This window comes from Brienomyrus brachyistius, chromosome 3 (genome assembly GCF_023856365.1).
Source record: "Brienomyrus brachyistius isolate T26 chromosome 3, BBRACH_0.4, whole genome shotgun sequence".
Lineage (NCBI taxonomy): Eukaryota > Metazoa > Chordata > Actinopteri > Osteoglossiformes > Mormyridae > Brienomyrus > Brienomyrus brachyistius.
In genome coordinates, this window is record NC_064535.1 from 14,628,840 (window position 1) to 14,649,122 (window position 20,283).

Here is a 20,283-nt window from a genome sequence, read left to right on the forward strand (position 1 = left end):
TCAGTTCAAAACCTTTTTCGATAAAAAGGGTTATGGCAATGTGGTTAAGAGTCACACACTGAAAAAAATGTCAGAAAGGACCCGCTGGAAGCCACAGAATTGATTATCCTATTTCCACTGTCATCTGCACTTTGTTTCATTGCCCTTCCATTCCTGGACCTGAAAGCACTCAAAAAAAAAAAACTAAACCACTTTTTTTCAGCAGCAGCAGCATCAGCAGCAGAGAGGATTTGAACCCCCACCCACCTGTATCAGGAAAACAAACAGATGCTCATACAGGAACACAGACGTCCTTTGGCTTGGAGTTTGTAGACACAGCATGAGTGAAGTCTGCATTTTTTTGCATATTCATATATACTTTGCATATTCTGCAAAAGGTTATACGCATAATGACTGACATCTATATATGTAAGTGATCTTTTTGGGAATATGAGGTCTTAAGATTTGTGGTACTAGTTCTGATATTATTATATTAATAAACCACACACAAGACTAGCAAGTTAATATAATCCAGACCAAAACAACTCTGAAGGAGAATCATAGAAACAGACCCTCACTAGCTGTAACATTCCTTCACCTAACACTCCCCCCCCCAGCCCAGAAACCACAGAAGGATATGAGCAAAGCATATGGATGTTAGATCCAACCCAACACCAGGTTCAATACCCTGGCGTTCCGAGATGTACGTGCACCAGGGATGCTCACTTTACTGTGGACTGGACCCTGCCTCATGGGTCCAATTATACTTTGCAACCGTCCACACGCTCGTCTCATTCTAACAGACACCGTGAGACTTGTACAGCTCCAGTCCCTTCTGAACATACACACCAGTCTCTGTAGTCATAGCCCATTACAGGAAGCGCTCATAATGCCACCCATTACACATTGCTAATTCATAAATGACTTTCTCCTCAGTGACATACACATTCATTGAACCACGCTGTATTTACTCAATCAGTTCTGCTTAAGTACTCTGCTTAAAGTTGTACCCTGTTCTCCCATCAGTATATGAACTCACAAAGCCACGGCAATAGATATTACTCTACGGGTAAATCTGGGAAGATGACGAGATGCTGGATATTATCATGGTTCGGTCAGAAATGTTGCACGTATGTAGGCAGTGGTGATCTGTGATGATTTATCGATTTCTCTCGGTAGCACCTCACCTCTTCCTTTCCCCACATGTGTTAGATTAACAGTCACATGGATTTATTTGGGAATCACTTTCTGGAAGTTCGGTGCTTGGCAAGAAAATGCTAGGTGTAACGTGAGCAGCGTTCCAGTGCTGCAGCTGTTTAACCTACAGTAGCTTTTAACAGGAACTACTCAAATAAGCCTTGGTAAGAGTGACAGAGGGCAGAGCAGATTGCACAAAGGTGGGAATAGATTATATAAGTGGTATAGTTTTTTTTTATTGTCAGTCTGTTCACTCTTAAACTATCACAGTATCTAGATTCGTGCAATCCAAATTGTATTACTGTCATTTCAACAATAGCACAGAATCAAAAAGCAAAAACATTATAGATAACAGGATAGCACTCACCACTGAAGCTATACTGAAGCTATCTATTCCCATACTGAAGCTCCTTTTCCAACCCTCCCTGCCTTACCTAGCCCAAAGCTGAGTGATCCCCAATTTAACTGACTCCTCAGAATACTTCCTGTCACAAAAAGTGATACACAGGTCTATTATAGCAAGGGGGAACATTGGCTTCCCTGTGGAGGACCGGTGCCTCTCTTGGCAATTGATTATATCGTCATGGATTTAAGGCTCTCTGTCCTGAGTTCTGATAGCATCATCTACAATGGAGTAGTAAAACCACAGAGAAGCATGGAAGCGGCACAATCATTTTACGAGACGGTTCCTGGATAATCTCCCACGTATGTAATTGCTCTCCAGAATCCCACATAACAGCAGCATTTCAAAGCTTGGACCGGACTTACAAATCTTTTGCAAAATACAAAAGATTTTTTTGCAAAATTTAAATTTACAGGCACTAAATTTAGATCACAGTGTACTGGAGAAGAGAATTTAGATTGAAAAGATGTTCAAAAACTCACACAAAAGCAGCAAACATTTAATGAAATAAAATGACACTTACTTCCAGGACCTGATTTAACTCTTACTGTGATTCCTGGGAAATTAGTCCAACGTTCAAAACAACAACAGCAGCAGCATTAGGGCTTACACAGTGTGAAAACCAATTTAATCACTGTTACTGCAATACAAGAATAGCCTCAAAACCATCAAGAAACATGCTTTTCTCTGCATGGTTTGATACTGACTTTGTGCAGATGAATTCTGGGAATTCAGCTAACAAATGGTCTCAAACACATTAGTCTTTCACTCTGAATATACATGGCACTGACAGGCAGGAGACATGGAGAGTTTAGCTCAGAAAGTTGGTGCTAAGGTGGTTAACGAGACAAATATCAATCACAGAAGTTTCTAGAAATTAATACTCTGAGACTTAACCTGAGTAGTCCAAGCCAATATTAAAAAAATGCTATCAGTAACAATCAGGGATAGATTAAAGCATTTAGAGACCCTCCAAGACATCAACATGGACACCAAGGTGTTACAGATGTAACTAACTGCTCCATTTTTCCTAAAGTAGGATGGAGCCCTGAGGTCTGACAGAGACCTAGCTTATATGCTAGGATAGCCTATTCATTAATCTGCCCCTAGGATTTCTATCCTACCCGGCCTCTGATGAGTCACACCTGTTCCTGGTATTTACCTGAGAACAGGTGTGGCTCATCAGAAGCCAGGTAGGATAGAAAACCTACTGGACGGTAGCCCTGCAGGACCGGAGTTGGAGACCCCTGGTCTACAATAATGACCGGCAAGAGCTCCAGGTCCACAGAGCTGACGAGACCCCTTATAATATGCATGATTGAGCAAAGTATAATTTTAAAGCTCCTTAATGATATATTTTTATAACAAGCAGGATGGGAACAACTGGATTTGTTTGACAGGTGTGACTCCATTCAGGTGAAAAGTTTGTCAACAAAGCCAACTTTTTATTTATAAATAGTACATGGTTGATGGAATAGATGGCTGAACTGTCCTGGGATCTAGGAAAAGCCTAATGTTAATACCCTCGGACTCCTGGTCCCAACACCAGGGGAGCTGAGGGCCACCAGCACCGTGCTTGTTAGACAGGGAAACTTCCACCAATATGGTCTTGGGCTTTTCATCCTCAGTGTCCCCCTATACATTCTGTCATACCCAGTGCAGTCCTGGTTGCAAACAGGAAGCAATTCACCAGTCACACTGATCTGTAGCTGCTATTTGGGAAAAACAAGATCATTTTATACCGCCTCTGTAACCTGGCCCTGAACCCTATTAAGTCTGATGCATTTGTTTACCTTCATTAAGTAGAGAATACATTCACACCTACGGTCTCTCCCATTCCCTGTCATCCCTAGTAACACTCCGTAAGACGATTATCATTTATACAGATCAGCAGTAATGCCGCAAGCTTCTATTTTCAGGCCTTCACTGAGTCAGCTCTGAATCGAATTCAAGCGAGGGAAAAAAAGTAGAATAGCATCAAAATGTGACAAATGCTGCAGAATACTTTTAAACAAAAACAGAAAACATATTGTGTTTTATTTGAAACGTGTTTTTTTAATGCCAAGCAATATGCATTTATGTTTTACATTTTTCTTTGATTTCTATTTAACTTTTTTGCATACATTACACAGCAGGCTGCTACAGTATGCACTGTCCTTAAAGGTATAGTCATCAAGCTAAATGCTTTCGGAAATTCTTGCGTCTCATTGGCTGACCTGCCTGTGCTCCCCACCAAATAAGATCAGTTACTAACTTCTTCTGTTTTATGATGAAGGTTGGGATCGCATCTTTCACTTCAGTGGCCCACAAATATTATATAAAGTTAATCCCAGCCGCTCCCTTCCGTCTCCTCTGCGCTTTCGTCAGTACATAACTACGATCTATCATCCAACAATCTATAAACCCATGGTAACAAAAATGGCCTTCTCTCTCGGCTGGGGATCTGTTTCCTTAGATTCAAGAAAGCACATTTGCATTTGATGAATTTTTCATAAGATAATAAGACCAAAAAAAGTGTTGAGAAGGCTGCTTGGTCCCACCACTGTCTCCATCTTTCTCCTTGAAGCATTCACAGGCTGATTTAGCTAAATATTGATTGTAGCGGAGTTGGCGTGTGACCGGGACAAACCTGGCATTTGTCAAGGGTGCCAGACCACTAGGGGCGCAATCACCTCGTGCGCCATCTTGGTGCATTATCAGTTATAATTATGGAGTATTCCAACCCAAGAATGCAAGCAAGTCAGGTACAGCTTTATTGTCACACCATCATATTCAGTACGCTGCATATCACGATGTGAAATAACGTTATAGAAAACATTATATAAAAGTAAAATAAATCAAAATAAAAGCAAATGATATCAAGAGAAAATGGATATTAATCATTGCACTGCACAAAAAGTTAAGTGAATTTGTCTGGCACTTGAAATTTAAATTTTAAATAAAAGTTCAATGTTTCTGGTCAGAGTTACAGTAATTTATTCATTTTTTGAAGCTAAATGTAACTGATAGATGCTTGACACATGCAATTGTTTTGTCATCTCATCTCTGTCATCCTCTTTTCAAAGCCATGGAGACGGAGACTGGAGAAATGCTGTTCTTTTCACCTTGCTACTTCTGTTCCCAGTAGGAAGCGGACAAGAATCATGACACTTCTGAGACTTTCGCCAAGTCGTCACTGTTGAGTTTCACAGTTGTCACCCCTTTAGGAAAATACATAAGAACACAGGCCATGTTAGCATCCTACTGAGAGTGAGGATGACAAACTTGACCATCTTAGACTGGTTCAGCTGGTTGACCGACTCATGTTTTTGCAATATTGTTTTAACGACTTAGCTCATCATACCAGCTTATAATGGTCATTCTAGCTGGTTTTCTCTGGTTATGCCAGCATGACCAACTGGTGACCCAGCCAGTTAAACCATCAAAGAGCAGCATGTACTGGGACTATCTAAGATCATCTTAGACCAGCTAAAGCCGGCTACCACCATTAGCTTGCGTGTTGGGTTTGGTGACCAGGACATGGGAGAGGCATTTAGAACCCTGTAGTATCAATCCATGTCTATTAGGAGGGAAAGAATAAGAGCTTCATAACGTTAAAGCAGTTTCTCATGAGGACAGTTGGTTAGCACTTGGATAATATGATATACCAGAGGGGGTAGTGTTGGGGGGGGGGGGGGTTAAAATTTCTTCTTAAATTGAAAAATCAAGGGCTAATTATCCATGATGCTACTAAAGTCAACTAAAGACACTGTTATTTCACTCTGACTTTGCATTATTTATCGACCATCCGGTTCATGTTCCTCCTAGGGGTCATGCTGTCTCCTGCGGTACAGACCACCCTCCACACGCACCGTCAGTTTGCACCTAATCCTGAAGCAGGGATGCTTCCTCAAGAGTAATCGCCCTCTCTCTCTCTGCATTCATCTGCAGACATGTGCAGCCTCAGCTGAACAATAAGAATGCAAATTATGAGACTTTACATGATGACATAATCGCGAACAGAGAGCAAACACCAGAATCTGTCTTGACTGAAGCCACAGGTAAAGAATCATCTTTCAGAAGGCTGTAGTGCATCATGCTATGTTTAGATAAATTTCTGGGCTTTGCCCCACAAATCTCCAGTAAGTTTTACAACACATCCTTAAACCTAATGAAAGGTAATGACTCATGACTACAACACGCAATAGTGCTAATGAAGATGCCTGCGCCTGGAAAATTATCACACAGCATAAAGACTTGGGTGTGGGGGGGAGGGGGGGGGCGGCGTCTGTAGGGTCCTGCAGAGATCAGTTACTTTGAGGAGCCAGTATGGCACCCGAGGAAAGTGTTACTGTCAGCGCCCCCTGTCTGAGGCAAACTGCCTGGCAGGTCAGCACCATCGTAGAAGATGCCGCTTTTTTTTGGCCATATATGTCGCCTATAGGATTTACCGGCCCTGGTTACAGTTGTTTATCAACTATCCATGTGACTAGTGTATGTGGTGCCCTCTGGTGTTCATACACTGTATAACAAGTTTACTCAGCTCTGTTTTTTACTAGTCATATATAAACCTTTCTGTCCTTATAGACAAAAAAAATTAAGAACACAGCACTTAACTAAATGTGCAAAAATTATACTGAAGCCAGATGGCAGAAGCAAACATACTATCAGATGCACTAATAATAAACAATAAAAAAAAACTAAGACCTAATGTCTTTGTTAAGTTTTTTATTGGTTATTGTATATTATTGTATTATCGTTTATTACTTATTATTGTCTGTATATTGTATGGTGTGATTCTGTTGAATGCAATGTATGTTATGGAATGCAGTGGTTTGGAGTCCATGACAAATTTCCCTTCAGGGACAATAAAGCATTCCATGCCTTACCTTAACACTGACAGCATTTCAGTTGTCCTTTGCAGCAAAGTCATGAGTCAGCTGGATGAGTAGAAGTGGGCTGAGCACGCAGCCTTAGGGGACATCACTGCTAATGTTGGAGAGGTTGCCCAAGTGGATCATCATGGGTCTCACTCAGGAAGTCTGGGATCCAGTTGCACAGAAGGGTGTTGAAATTACGGATGACTATGGTGACTAAGGCTTCTGCCTCTCCTACAAGAGAAGTCAAGTAGTGACGCAGTGATGCAGAAAGCCAGTAAGCCAAGGATCAACATCATCTTATCCATCATTTGTAATAAAATTCAACTATTCTTCAAATAGAAATCTAAACCCCCAAAAGTTAGGACTAACACCGGTTCTGCTTACGTCCTTTGAAGACCAAACTGATCACGACGGAGTCGCAGGAATCGTGCCACCGGATGGGACGTGTTCATGTTCCTGCACATTCTCCTCCCTCTGTTTCACTCAGTGGCTGTTGCTGATCACCGTTTGTAAAACTGCATTTCCCATCTTAGCAACCTCTGAGACGATTCGTCTGAAACTGTGGCTCGGTTGTCTGAAGTGGGGTTTCTCTGCGACTATCCGGGGGACGTGTCTGAAGGGGAAAAGAACTCTGTCTGACCATGACGAGATTCCAGGTCTGTTCCCACGTGAAAGTTCCCTGAGGGAGAGCAGAGAGATCTGATGAAGCATTTTAAGTAGCCGAGCCAGATGACTGAAACGATGACAAAAGCACCAATGACACATCTACGAACAGCCAACTCCCACCGGGTGTAGGTATGCGAGCTACAATACACACAGAACATCCACATAATAAAGATTTAAATGGTCAGAAGTATCTGTTTTCTTTGAGTTTCCTGCCTGAACTGTATTTTAGTTAGATCAGACACTGGCACTCACTGCTGACACGAAACCTCCCCGCAACACGAGGCGATTATAATTGCGCCACCACTAGTGTGGCTGTGGATTATATTACTGCAGTATTAACATCTATCCATCCATGTTAGAAAAACTCATCCAAGTCAGGGCCGCAGGGGAAGCTGGTGCCCTTCCCAGGTAGCAGAGGGCCCAAGGCTGGGGTTCAGCATTAGCATTTTTACCTCAAGATTTTGCTCTGTCGGCTTTTCACCAGCCTGTTTTTCAACTAGCTCCACAAACAGAAGTAGAAACCACAGGTGTGTCTGTTTGCTGTTTAAATCACAACATTAAGGCCTGGAAGTGAAGCAAAAGAGAGGGCTGACTCAGTCCTCCACACAAGGAGCGTTGTGCAAACCAAATTTGTCAGTAGGCACCATTTGAAAACCACACACAAGACATAAAAGATACTCATGCGCAGATATCAATGTTCTTGAAACTTTATACAACTATTATACATAGAAACACGTCCAGCTAACCCTGTTTTCTGCCGCTGAGATGTGTGGGGTTTCCAGCTTCGATCAGCTGGCTGGCGTGAGATTTTCAGTTTGAGGCAAGCCTGCACACTCATTTACATATATGTAAGAGTTTTATTACCTCGTAAATAGTCTGTAGCATTTGCAAACAACCCCAACGCTTTTTATGTAGTTCATTTTAGGTTTGTAATAGAATAATACACTGTAGATCTGCTGTAAGATTTCTTAGTGAGCGTGACAGTCTGAAAGCGTGAGAGCCAGATGCGTGAGAGTTGGCAGCCCTGGACGTGAGTCGTGAATGTCACAACGTGACGATTTGTTGATGATGTGTAAAGTTATTGGTAGAAGATGAGAATGATGAGGGATGGGGGAGGGGATTAAGAGATGCTATATGCCGGAGGAAGCTCACTCATTGGCCAGATTACCCTGACCGCAAGCTTACTGTAGGCACATTATTGGTTGACTGAATCATTACCTTATACAGTACATTTTCTTTTACAAAATATTGGGTAGGCATGTGTCTACCTAAATTGATTGGCATGATACCATTGTTCCAAAAATGCTGTCATTCATCAGCTTGCTCACAGGCCATTTTAACTAAGCTCTGGTGAGTCTTGCTTTAACAATATCAGTTGGCCCACAGAGTAAAAAGTAGCACCTGCCCATTGGCTTCACTCTCAGGCTTTAGATACAAATATACCGGAAAAAGGAAGTTTAAGAAACACAGACACACACTATGATTGTTTAACTCCTGATTTGGTACACAAAGGTATCAGATGGAGCAGCTATGGTTTTAGATGCTGTGTGTGTGTGTGTGTGTGTGTGTGTGTGTGTGTGTGTGTGTGTGCGTGTGTGTGTGTGTGTGTGTATTGGGGATTGTTGGATGACTCATTATTATCTGCCATCCTGGTATTTTTTCAATTTTTATTTACCTAGTTTAATCACACACACACAGATTATGAGACAGGGATTGACACCAGTGTTTTTTCATGAGAACAGGGTGAGTCAGACATATTAGGTGGAATATTTCTGGTTTCTTGTCTTTGTTTGGTGCTACTGCCCATGATTACCTTGTCATTTGTGTTAAATTTCTCCATTCCCCCTCCACCCCTTTTTCAGTCACCCTCCTTCTCCATCACCCTTCTTCAGTCTTTCTATCCTCGCTCCATTTTCCTCTTCTACATTTTTATAAGCATAATATACAGGGGTGCTTTAATGCACGGGGTTTACCGGGCTGAAGCCCAGGGGCTCTGATGAAAAGGGGCCTCAACTAGACTTGGTTAATAAACACACTCACACACACACCATTATAGAAAAGGGCAGAGGGGCCTTTGACAACCGAAATATAATAATATAGAAGCAACAACCATTGTAAAGTAATTCTGAAATCTGCATGTTTGGGAACAAAGCATACTAATTGAGTATTTCTCCATATAGAAGATACTAGCAGAGTTGTCTTCTGGATTTAGATACAGTCACTGATGGTGACAGTGTTATATGTTAATTTGTCCCATTGAAATTAGAGGAAAAGGGGAAATTAAGCATCCCATTGATAGTTTTAAAAGCATTAGATAAGATAAGATAAGATAAGATAAGATAAGATAAGATAAGATAAGATAAGAAAAAACTTTATCCCGAGGGAAATTCTTTTGTCCTTTACATGCTCAGAGCAAAAATAGGAATAAAGGTAAGGTAAAGAAAATAATAGTGCAAATAACTATGAGTAATACTTTGTATTATAACTATATAAATACTCATAAATACTCATACTCTGTACAAAGTAAATAAAAAAAAAACTATAACTAAGCTATAACAAATATAATAAAATAACAGATTATTAGTGCACGTGGTAATAAAAAGTGGCTTAGTATTTGTGCCTTGAATAATTGCGATAGCAGCATGTGATGATGGATAAAACAAACATTCAATACCAAACACATGTGTAATATTGCACGATCCAAATAAGAATTAATGACAGTTCTGAAAAAATCACCTACAAAATGAGGAAGAGTTATACAGTCTTATTGCCACAGGTAGAAAGGATTTCCTGTGTCGTTCGGTTCTGCATTTGGAGGCAGTTAGTCTTTTGCTGTGGGAGCTCTGATGACCCATCATGGCTGCGTACATGGGGTGGGAGGGGTTGTCCATGATGCTGAGAAGCTTTTTCAGCATTCTCCTCTCAGACGCCTCCGCCAGGGTCTCCAGTCCACCCCCAGGACAGAACCAGCCTTTTTAAGGAAGGAGTTGTCAGATTTCCTTGCTGTCTTGATTAGCTGAAATTAGTGTTCCGGTAATATCACACTCTACCTGACTATAAAGGATCAAGAGAAAAAGCAGGCAAGTCCAAAGTTACATTTCTGCTTTTATTTTAATATATGCTCACTAGGGATATTTGAACGTTTCATTAGCATCAGCAAATGTCGAACATTTTAAATGATTCTTTTGAACAAACATGAACAATGCAATAGATTTATGAGGTTAATGATATAACAGGTTAATACGTGTGAAATCAATAGAGAATTGATATTCGTTAAGGATTTTACCAAACTAATCTATTAACCCACCCCCAAAACCAAACCTGTGTGCAGTACCACTTCTAGTCACTTGATGGGAGTGTTTTGCTTTTTCAAATTTGCAAAAAAAAAAAAAAAACTTTTGCACGAGCTTAGCCCAAGCGAATTGGCTTCCCTCTACTCCGAGTTACAGTACTCATATGATATTGAAGGCAGCCACCGTCAAGAATACTCGTATTACAATACATGCTATTGTTCATGTTATGTCTACAGTAGTCGGCCAAAATATGCTAGTTAGTTTGGTTTGAAATTGACTACAAATATGGTGCTGCAGTTTTCTAAGCTGTGTCCTTATATACTTGCGTTTTTTCTTCTCTCTTGGGGTTTGGGCAAGTTGGGGCATTAGCCGCATAACTGCGTTTGACCCACGTGACGCACGGATGACTCAGTTATTTAGTTTTACTCAGAGATCAGTCTGTGCTTGTGCTCTACTGCACATAATGGAGATCTAAGCGGCCAAGAATTTTGAAGTATATAAACAATAAATGGGCGTTTATACCTCATAAGTGTAATCCCCATTTATTGCTGGAATTTATCACTAGCCTGGGTACCTAAAAGAATATTCAGCTCAACTCTGCAAATAGTAAACAATACAAGTACCTGGTGATATAACAATTGACAGCTGTTTCATACTATCGATTCAGCCTATGGGTTCACACTTGGCATTAACCTTTTTTAACCTTTTACGTTTAAGTTTAAGGGACTTTTGTCTTGGTTCCTGAGTTCATATGGTGGGTCACCATTCACCTTGGATTAGTGTAGTTTCATCTAACCATCCATTGATCCAGTACATAATCTAAATCGAAATGAAAACGATCAGCTGTGTCATCACGAAAATTTTACAGTGTGGTTTGTAATGCATTTCCTTTGGGAGGGGGGGTTGGGCCCTGCAGTGCTCCACAGCACCAGCACGCTCCTCAGCATTCACTGTGCACCACACCGTTTTTACCATGTCTCCTTTTTCTGCAGTGTTGTGACACAATTCAAGATCACAGCAGAGATAGTAATATTTTCAGGTATCCATGATGATGACAACCTTCAGCTAATTACCTTTTCCTACCAAAGACATGGATCCCAGTGCTGCTCTACATGGGAAGCAACAAGCTTCGACAAGAAACTAAGCATAATGATTTGTTCCTTTCGCAAAAACTGAAGATATAAAGATTATTCCAAACTGAACCTACAGTAGCTTAGACAGACAGTATGGTGATGCAATGCAATTTTATTTATATAGCGCATTATCACAACATTACATTGTCTCAATGCGCTTTACATTTCTGCCATGTAAAGACCCCCCAGTGAGTAAGCCAAAGGCAACGGTGGCAAGGAAAAACTCCCTAAGAGGAAGAAACCTTGGGAGGAACCAGACCCAAAGGGGGGGCCCATTATCCAGGGGCCGGCAGAAGAGTCAAACAAAACAAGATTATATAATTTAAGCTAATACAGGGGTTGAAATTTCAGTCTCGATGCAGGGGCAGACTGGTGCAGGCACGGGGTGCTTAATGCATGATGGCAAGATCAACAGTGGCACAGCAGCAGGGGAGGAAGGAGAGGCATCCGTGAGCCAAGGGCAGGCAGGCTGGAGGGTAGCTGCCGGAAGTGGAGGTAGTGGTCTTGCAGGCAGCAGAAGCATAAATTCCTGGATGTTATGGTTCTCCAGGCAGCACACCCCAGAAGGGGTGGGGGAGGAAGTAAGAAAATAGTGTATTAGCCAGAGTTGAGGAAACTAGAGGCAGTGCAAGCAAAATGATTGAGTGCAATATTCATCCAGGCTCCGGCAGATCTGGCTATAGCAGCATGAGAAAGAGGGAGAGACAGGCGGGAACACAGGCATGGGGACTCCCTGAACATCAGCACTCTAGTGTAAGGCTAGAGTGACAGCACTGACGCATCAGTTTATCCAAAGCCAAGGACACCGATCCCCACCCAGCTCTTCACCTCATACTGTTAGTCTAACTGGGAGTGAGCGAATAGCTGGAACTAGAACTAGGTTTCCTATACGCTAAACTATACAAGTGCGTTTTTAATCTAGACTTGAATAGCGAGAGTGTGCCTGAATCCCGCACATCCGCCGGGAGACCATTCCACAGCTGTGGAGCTCTGTAAGAGAATGCTCTGCAGCCTGCCGTAGTCCTGTCTACTCTAGGAACTAATAGATATCCTGCTCCTTGTGATGAGCCCAGCCGGGTGCCACACAAAGCTGGATGGCCGTTGGACACTGTACAAATACACATTCACCTGTCAAAACTTTGTCTGCTCCTGTTCATAGACGTTTGTGCTCAAAATAAAACATTCCATCTAGGTTTGAGTGGAATACAAGTTTTTAGACATCAAATAAGCTATAAAATTATTCAAGAAACATAAGGTCACCCCGGCGCAGTTTATACAGCACTATGAAAATTTGGGATTATAGTAATTGTTCTGGGCAACTTATAAGACTTACAATAATTGTTCTGGGAGACTCGGCTTTACGGAGTCCCTGGGATTCTTACTATATGAGCATTTCCTGTGGAAAACTAAATCAACAAGCAGTAGAAACAAGTCACCACAGGTTGGTTGAATAAGGATGAGTCACAGCGCTTCCAGGACATTCCAGACCTAAATTCCCAAATGGTGTCATATAGAAAGAAATGAAATTTGGAATACTATAATAAAGTCTTTATTACAAAGCAAGGCCATGGTACAGACTGACAGCCAGCATGTCTCACACATAACATTCAGACTAAAGACACCAAAGCTAGTAACATTTACATCACATAGAACAATAATTCACTAAAAGGTAATTCATTGATATTAAAAAGACTTTTTAGAAATACAATATTTTAAAAACAATAATACAGGTAAAGCTATTCTAGTTTAAGTTTACTATTGGATCTAGAAGCAGGATACTAGAGATTACTAGTGCTAATTTCAAAAACTACACACACACACACACACACGCACACACACACGCGCACGCATGCACACACACACGCACACACACACACACACACACACACACACACACACACATTACACAGTGGAGCAGAACAACACATGAAATAATTCCAGCAGCAACTGGAACAGAACTTGTTTTCCACGGTTCACCAAAGTGGAGCATTATGAACGTATATATAACATTTATGTGGTTATACAATAGAGATATTAACAGCTGGTGGTGTAGCAGTCATGGAAGTGGTGCTCATTTGGTGTTGAGCTCTCAAATCAACAGACGGTAACAAAAAACAAGGAATAAACATTTCCCATAACAAAATGTTATAGACATCGTTCAATTCTGCGTTAAACTTTCCTCCAACTTTCATAAATACTATGTTGTTACCCCAGCTGACTGACAGACTATGTAGACTTTCAAGCTCTCCCAAAGTACAATCACTATTACTGTATACAAAGTTCTGCATAGCTAAAGAGGAATGCATATTTTTGAATTTTAAACACTAGGTGTAGTTAAATACCTCACTTTGACGGACAGGTATAACCAAATACCAAAACAAAACACTACAAAATGTAGCACTGAACCATAACAATGCTTTTCCAGTCTCATGAATCACCTCAGTCGTATGTAAAGAGCAAAGATGATTCCTACAAACATATCTATGCTGTTCAAAAAGAGGGCAAGTGACAAGAGATGAAAAAGAACTAACGTCCATAAAGACTCCTGAGCTTCGCAACTTAACGCTGCAATTTGATCATAACGCTAGTTTTTGGTATCAGACCTGGGAAAATGACATTAACTTCTCATTTCAATAATCCTTTACCTACACAATGCTGACTTGTTAGATGCCACCCATTGCCTACTTTTGCGCTACTGAACTGCTGCATCCCATAATGCTTCTCAAAAGATACAAGGCTCAGAGGAGGTGGCAGAGGGAATTGCTCTAGGTGTAAACGGTACTGTGCAGGTGTTGCACCATTGAAAATGTTAGTTGCTCCAGGTAATGGCTCAACACCTTTTCTTAAATAAAAAAAAAAGGCTTTGCAGATTGTGTAAGGAAACTAGATCTGCCAAGCAAAATGATCTATTGAGTCCAGTTGATTTTACAGTAATCTCATATTAGTCACAAACTCTGGTCAGCATAGTTCATCAGTGGCTGCCGAATGCGGAAATGTTTAATGTTGATCCTAAACAAATGTTCATTTGGTCCTCTATGCAAATCCCTCCCTTTTTTCCCATACTAATTTTTTCCACTGGATCAGCCTTCTTGACAAAACAGCTTATGGCAACTTAACACTATTATCATCTAGTGAAGTATATATGACATTAAATGCATTGAGAAATACCTGGGCAGTCTAAAACTACAGTGCATTTACTCAAAAGTAAGGCAGCTCTACAATACACTGGTACAGTAGCTCTACAATACACTGGCAGCAGAGTACATTTACCAAAGACACCATTAGACGCCAAGGCCTGAATAAAAATACAAACACCCATGATGCCGAGATCAAGTTATTCCAAGAATCAGACCATTATAAAAAAGATTAAACCGCTAAAGTGAATTAGAAAAAAAATATGGATTTATTAATAACAGTTCAATTGAAATGCAGACACATTTCACCCAAAACTGTATAATGTAAGAAATTAAGAGCATTTTGATTGTGATTGACATTAAAGCATATATATACTATATATACTATATATATATATACACTATATATATATATATATATATATATATATATATATATATATATATATATAGTGTGCTGTATGACTTTCAGAACATTAATGCTTACAATATAAAAACAGTAAAAGGGTGTAGCTGTTTCAAACAGAAATACTCAGGTTATTACAATAACATTTCCACATGAAACTGTACATGAACGTCAAACATATGCAAACCGCATTTATGAACCAGAAAAAAAAGCATCTTTTTATTATTCCAAAGACGGCACAGTTTGCTTAATAATTCTTTTTTTCGATGAAGGCAGCTAGTGAACCTGTAAGAAACCAAAAACCACGTATCATAAGATTACTTTTCAAAGCTCACAACCCTACAAAACCCTCCAAAAATACATCTAAATACAACTAGCCTACTACTGACCAGGACTATAAATGCTGGTGTATGCAGTACCTGACTTGTGAATGGACACTGGGAGTGCTGGTCACCATTATAAAAGACACAAGACCATCACTGACGGGAAGCTAATTTGGCTTAATGTGTGGGTCCCATCCAAGAAAGTAATTACGACACTCCGCTTGTCCCTTTTCCGTTTTTACACTCGCATTCCCCTTCGGCTGGCTGCATGCTTACCTGAGCCTTCTTGTATTCTCTCTTCCTGATCAGGTACTGTGGACGGTAACAGCAAAAGGGGGCAGAAAAAAAGAACCTTGTTAGATTTCCTGTCATTATGCAGCTGAGTCCAAACATGTTCTATCAGTTTTGCATTCCACCACAATTCTGTGTGCTGTTGTGGACAAGTAAACGTAGCCCATTACAAAACCATTGATGTTTTCTCCTCCAAACAATTACATACACAACCAGGGCCTATTCATCGTATGCATTATAATGGCAAGACTGAATGACTGCTGAATTCTGCTATAATAGCAGACGAAATAGCGTTATGCTACAAAAGACCTTCTGAGCCTTCAAGTGAAGACAAGGCGAGAGGAAAAGCAGAAAGATGAACTTCGGAGTACTGACCAGGACCAGCAGACCAATAATAATTGCCAGAGCCACCACGACGATAACAGCAATCACACCCCCAGTAAGTTTCTTCATGGTGAAGGTGGGGGGCGTCTCGTCAACGTAATAGACAGTGGCCCTCTCAAAGCTCATTGGCTGCCCACCAACTGTGACCAATGGTGTGGGAGTTGTTAATAAAGTCAAATTCTTGGCCTGTGAACAGGAAGACACCAAAGCTAAGGACACCGACCACGCTACCACATGTTGAATGCAGTATCTGTCCCTCAAAACCAGCCCTTACTTCTTTTTCCAAATAGTGTGCCACGCGGGAGAGGTCCACCGTCCTATCACCCATCCGCTTCTTGAGGTCCAGAACAATTAGCCTTCTGTCCTTGTCATACTGCAAGATCAATCCATAAATGTTCAACGACATTTTAAACCACACATATGTAATGCTACATTCCGTCTTGCCTGTTGCAAACTACAGTCCATATGACACCATGACACATACTATAAATACTCACATCAACTTTTTCTATTAGGGATGGGTTCAGGTTGTACTGTTGCAGGAGAGTTTCAATTGCACTGCAGAAGAGAAACACAGGTTTTCACAGAATAAACAGCACCAGCAATTCGAAGCAGACCCACTGAATAGCTCGACATGTTCAATCATCCCATAATACCTATTCTACGTGAATTAAATTATAAAAGTATTAATCTTTATTACAATAATGCCATTGTATATGACTGACATTAGCAGGTGGTTCACCTGGATGTTTTACCAAATATATACGAGTTACAGAATGCAATATTTGACTGAGTGAAAGATAGTATTCAGATTTGTTTTCTTTACGAACGTTCTAATGTTGGTGACATTGAGGGTAGTGTTCATTGGTCTGTGATTGAGATCGATGCGTATCCAGCTGGAAAAAAGAAGAGGTGATGTTAAAATATAGGTCAGACCCGAGCAAAAGCCAGTCTGTAAGTCATACCCAGGCAGCAGTGGTCCACACAATCAGGATGTAGGCGATTTAAAAAGAATTTACATCAAAAAAATTAAAATATCTCAAACTATCTATTGTAGCTTTAATGAGACACGACAATAATCATTATAAATCGTCCCTGCTGTCATTTGGTCGTCCATAGAAAATAACCGCCCAGGCCTGATACAAGTAATCCTTGTCACATTCATAAGCCTAAATATATTGTTATAATTACTGGTTGTGAAAGGAAACACTGATGTTTAATGTTACAGCAACGCTGGTTTCGAGCAGGTATGCACCACAAGTATTTACTTACTAGGTCTCTACCGCTTCACATTTGAGCTGGCGATCGCCCATGTCTGAGCGACGGACGCCAGCGCTGTTCACACACCAGCACTGATTTGTATTGTTGCACTGTTGGGGACGAAAGGCTCCGTTGCGCTCGCATACAGGATCGTAGATCCCGTCGTCGTCTGTCACGGCGTGCTCAGTGGGTTTCCCTCCAAACCTTCCTTTCCCACGCGTGAGTTGAAACATCTCTGCCTTCATCGCGTGGCACTTGGAAACCACTGACGAATCGAACAGCACACCAGTGATATATACAAATACTACCCATACGGGCCAGCAACCACCAAGATCAGATTCATTTTTTTAAGTCAACAATCCATGCTTCTTCAATAGGTTAATATTGCCATTTTCCCTATCAGCGTTACAAAGATTTTTTTAAGATGGATTACCCCTTTTCCATGTCCACGGTCAGAGTACATTTTCTTTAACATTATCAAGATAAAGCAATTTACCAGACTCACGGTGCGATAGCGGTGCGTTTATTGTGCTCTAGCGCACTTAGGCAAAGGGCCCAGACGGATATCCCAGGCTAACTTACGTGTAGTGCAATTTACGGGATGCGCTGTGTCATTCACAACTTGGACTGTACAAGTGCAAGTCGACGTCTGCTCACAGGTAGCCCACTTCAAGTACTTGCATGCGCCTTTTATTGTAAAATAATAACAACAATAATAATAATATGTAGGGTTACTTTGTTCAATTCAAATTTAATTAATACACAGATGGCTACATGATTACATCGAAAAAAAGAAGTCTTTTAACATCTTTGAACAGTTATGCACACTACAACTAACATCGTGTTACGGGCGCATAAAGATCAGATGAAAAAAATGCAGTCATAAATAAATAAGCAAATGAACTTACACTGAGCTGATGCTCCCACTGCTAAAGAAACGAGCAGCAAAATCAGAGCCCTCATGATTGAAAGCGGAAAAATAGGAATAGGTGGTTTAATTCCGAGACAGGCTTCGCGATCGTTCAGCACAAGCCTCCGAAGTCGTTTGGACGGCGCCCACGAACAAGTTTAGTTTTCTTCTCACAGGCGCGGTTTTCTCGTCAAACCGGTTTGGGAGAAACTCCAGGTTAGTCAGTGAGGGGGAAAGCAACTATCAGTCACTGAGCGTGATGCTTTTTAAAAATACATTTAAAAAAATCCCATATCACACAAAATCAAATGAGTGTTTATTTGATAGCATGCAAAATCAGTACAAAGTCAAATGATAGTACGATGGTCTTTGTAAAGTTAATCTTAAACATCTTCTGTATCTTACTGATCTACCCTCTGGTTGTCGTAAGAGTCGACACGAGGGTGGGGCTGTTCTAAGCCGTTTAGTTACCTTCAGCTGTTCTTGAAATATACAATGAACTTTAATAGTTTTGTATTTTATTGTGTTCCCACATTTAATTACCAGTCGATCGTGACTTTGTTCACGTGTCTTTGTATATTGTTCACGTACGACCATTTGATTGATCATTACAGGAGGCTCTGTACCCTTGTGCCTATTTCTCCCCCCGCACTCCGAAGGCTGATTGGGGTGTGTGAATTGACTCGAGTGTGAAGCATGAGGTGCACATTCCATGTGAGCTTATTCAGGTTAGGGAGATGGATGGATATAAGCAGTACTTTTAGTGGGGATAAAACAGCAGCCAGTAATCCTCTTGTTATGCAGTCCTTTGGAAATTATGATGGGTGTCGATACACGAGAGACGTTCCCGGTGAGTATCGCCCTCTTCGGGCACAGGTAGGCCTATAAGGGAGGTTTTTGGGGTGCCAAGTCTATATGAACTTCCCTAAGACTGAACATGGTACAAAGCTTACTTGATGTCAAGGCCTGTAGTCCATGTGGCACCCATGGTGAATATCATTGCTAGTGCCCCCCCCCCCTCCACCGGAGGTAAAGTGAAATTGGCTGGCAAGTCGGCACCTCCTCAGAAGCTGGCGCCCTAGGCGGCCGCCTATGTCACCTACACTCTGAATAAAAGGGTGAAAATGTGTATCTATGCTTGAAATTGGGGCTGTACCCACAAGGGTCAGCCAATTGTATCCCTAGATACAGGTAATTGTACCTTTTAATGTAAAGTAATGGACTCTGAGGAACATTTCTATACCATTGATGGTACATTAATGTTGTTTGTACCTTTGGAATGTTACTCAGATTGCATTTCTGTACATTAAAAGGTACAATTACAAGGGTACTGCCCCAGTGGCAAGCAAAGGTACAAATTTGTACCTTTTGTTCTGAGAGTGACATTATGTAAGATTTACCTGTATAAAATAAGACTGAATCATTAATAGTTCTGTTCATCATTCCTTTGGTTTATTCTGCAATGAAGACTAAGTTTAAAGATGCCCTGAAGCAGGGGTGTAGGGAGCAGGGCAAACGGGGGGACGTGTACCCCTTATTTTTTACATGGCTTTCATTCATCCACTCCCCCACCTCCAAAAAATTTGATCTTTTTATTTCAGCAATTGTGTCCTTCAAATATCAAACTCTCACCATGTGGTCATGCTGAAAGGAATGAAAGATACAAACATTCTAAGCTGATGGTCTATATTCCAAATAAAGATGTATGACTACTTGAAGCTATTCAAGAAAGTGCTAATGAAAAGGTGACGATGTAGAATAAAACACACCCAACACATGCAGTGATGAAACCTGAAACCAGAAGAGGGACCAGAAGGAGAGGCAAAGCGACAGTCGTCAAGGTTCCTCAGGTAGAACCAGAAGATACTTATTCATTGACTGGAAGGTTGAGATCCAGTATCAATTATGCTGAAATACAGTGTGCTACTAAAAGTATTATTTCAAATTAATAACAATAATCACAACAACAATTAGTTATTATTATTATTATTGTTATATTGTCATACTTTTTTTCTGAGCGTCTATGCCCACCCGAGGACCAGACT

The 20,283-nt window shown here is 40.9% G+C and overlaps 1 protein-coding gene and 1 long non-coding RNA gene across 3 annotated transcripts; both read right to left on the reverse strand.

Moving 5' to 3' along the window:
• Positions 1-2,992: 2,992 nt before the first annotated feature.
• Positions 2,993-7,468, reverse strand: LOC125739538 (uncharacterized). Of its 2 annotated transcripts, XR_007397203.1 has the most exons (4): positions 7,357-7,461; positions 6,823-7,117; positions 6,448-6,669; positions 2,997-4,779 (listed from the first exon to the last, which is right to left on the reverse strand). It is a non-coding gene; the product is annotated as an uncharacterized LOC125739538 (long non-coding RNA). The 2 variants fall into 2 exon arrangements; XR_007397202.1 differs by having other exon boundaries at positions 2,993-4,779; positions 6,823-7,468.
• A 5,595-nt stretch (positions 7,469-13,063) lies between these two features.
• Positions 13,064-18,395, reverse strand: epcam (epithelial cell adhesion molecule). The gene is made up of 9 exons (XM_049007779.1): positions 18,237-18,395; positions 17,911-18,015; positions 17,341-17,593; positions 16,899-16,964; positions 16,566-16,626; positions 16,343-16,441; positions 16,060-16,254; positions 15,670-15,705; positions 13,064-15,355 (listed from the first exon to the last, which is right to left on the reverse strand). The coding sequence occupies exons 1-9, from the start codon at positions 18,289-18,291 to the stop codon at positions 15,347-15,349; spliced, it is 879 nt and encodes a 292-aa protein (XP_048863736.1). The 5' UTR covers positions 18,292-18,395; the 3' UTR covers positions 13,064-15,346.
• Positions 18,396-20,283: the final 1,888 nt, after the last annotated feature.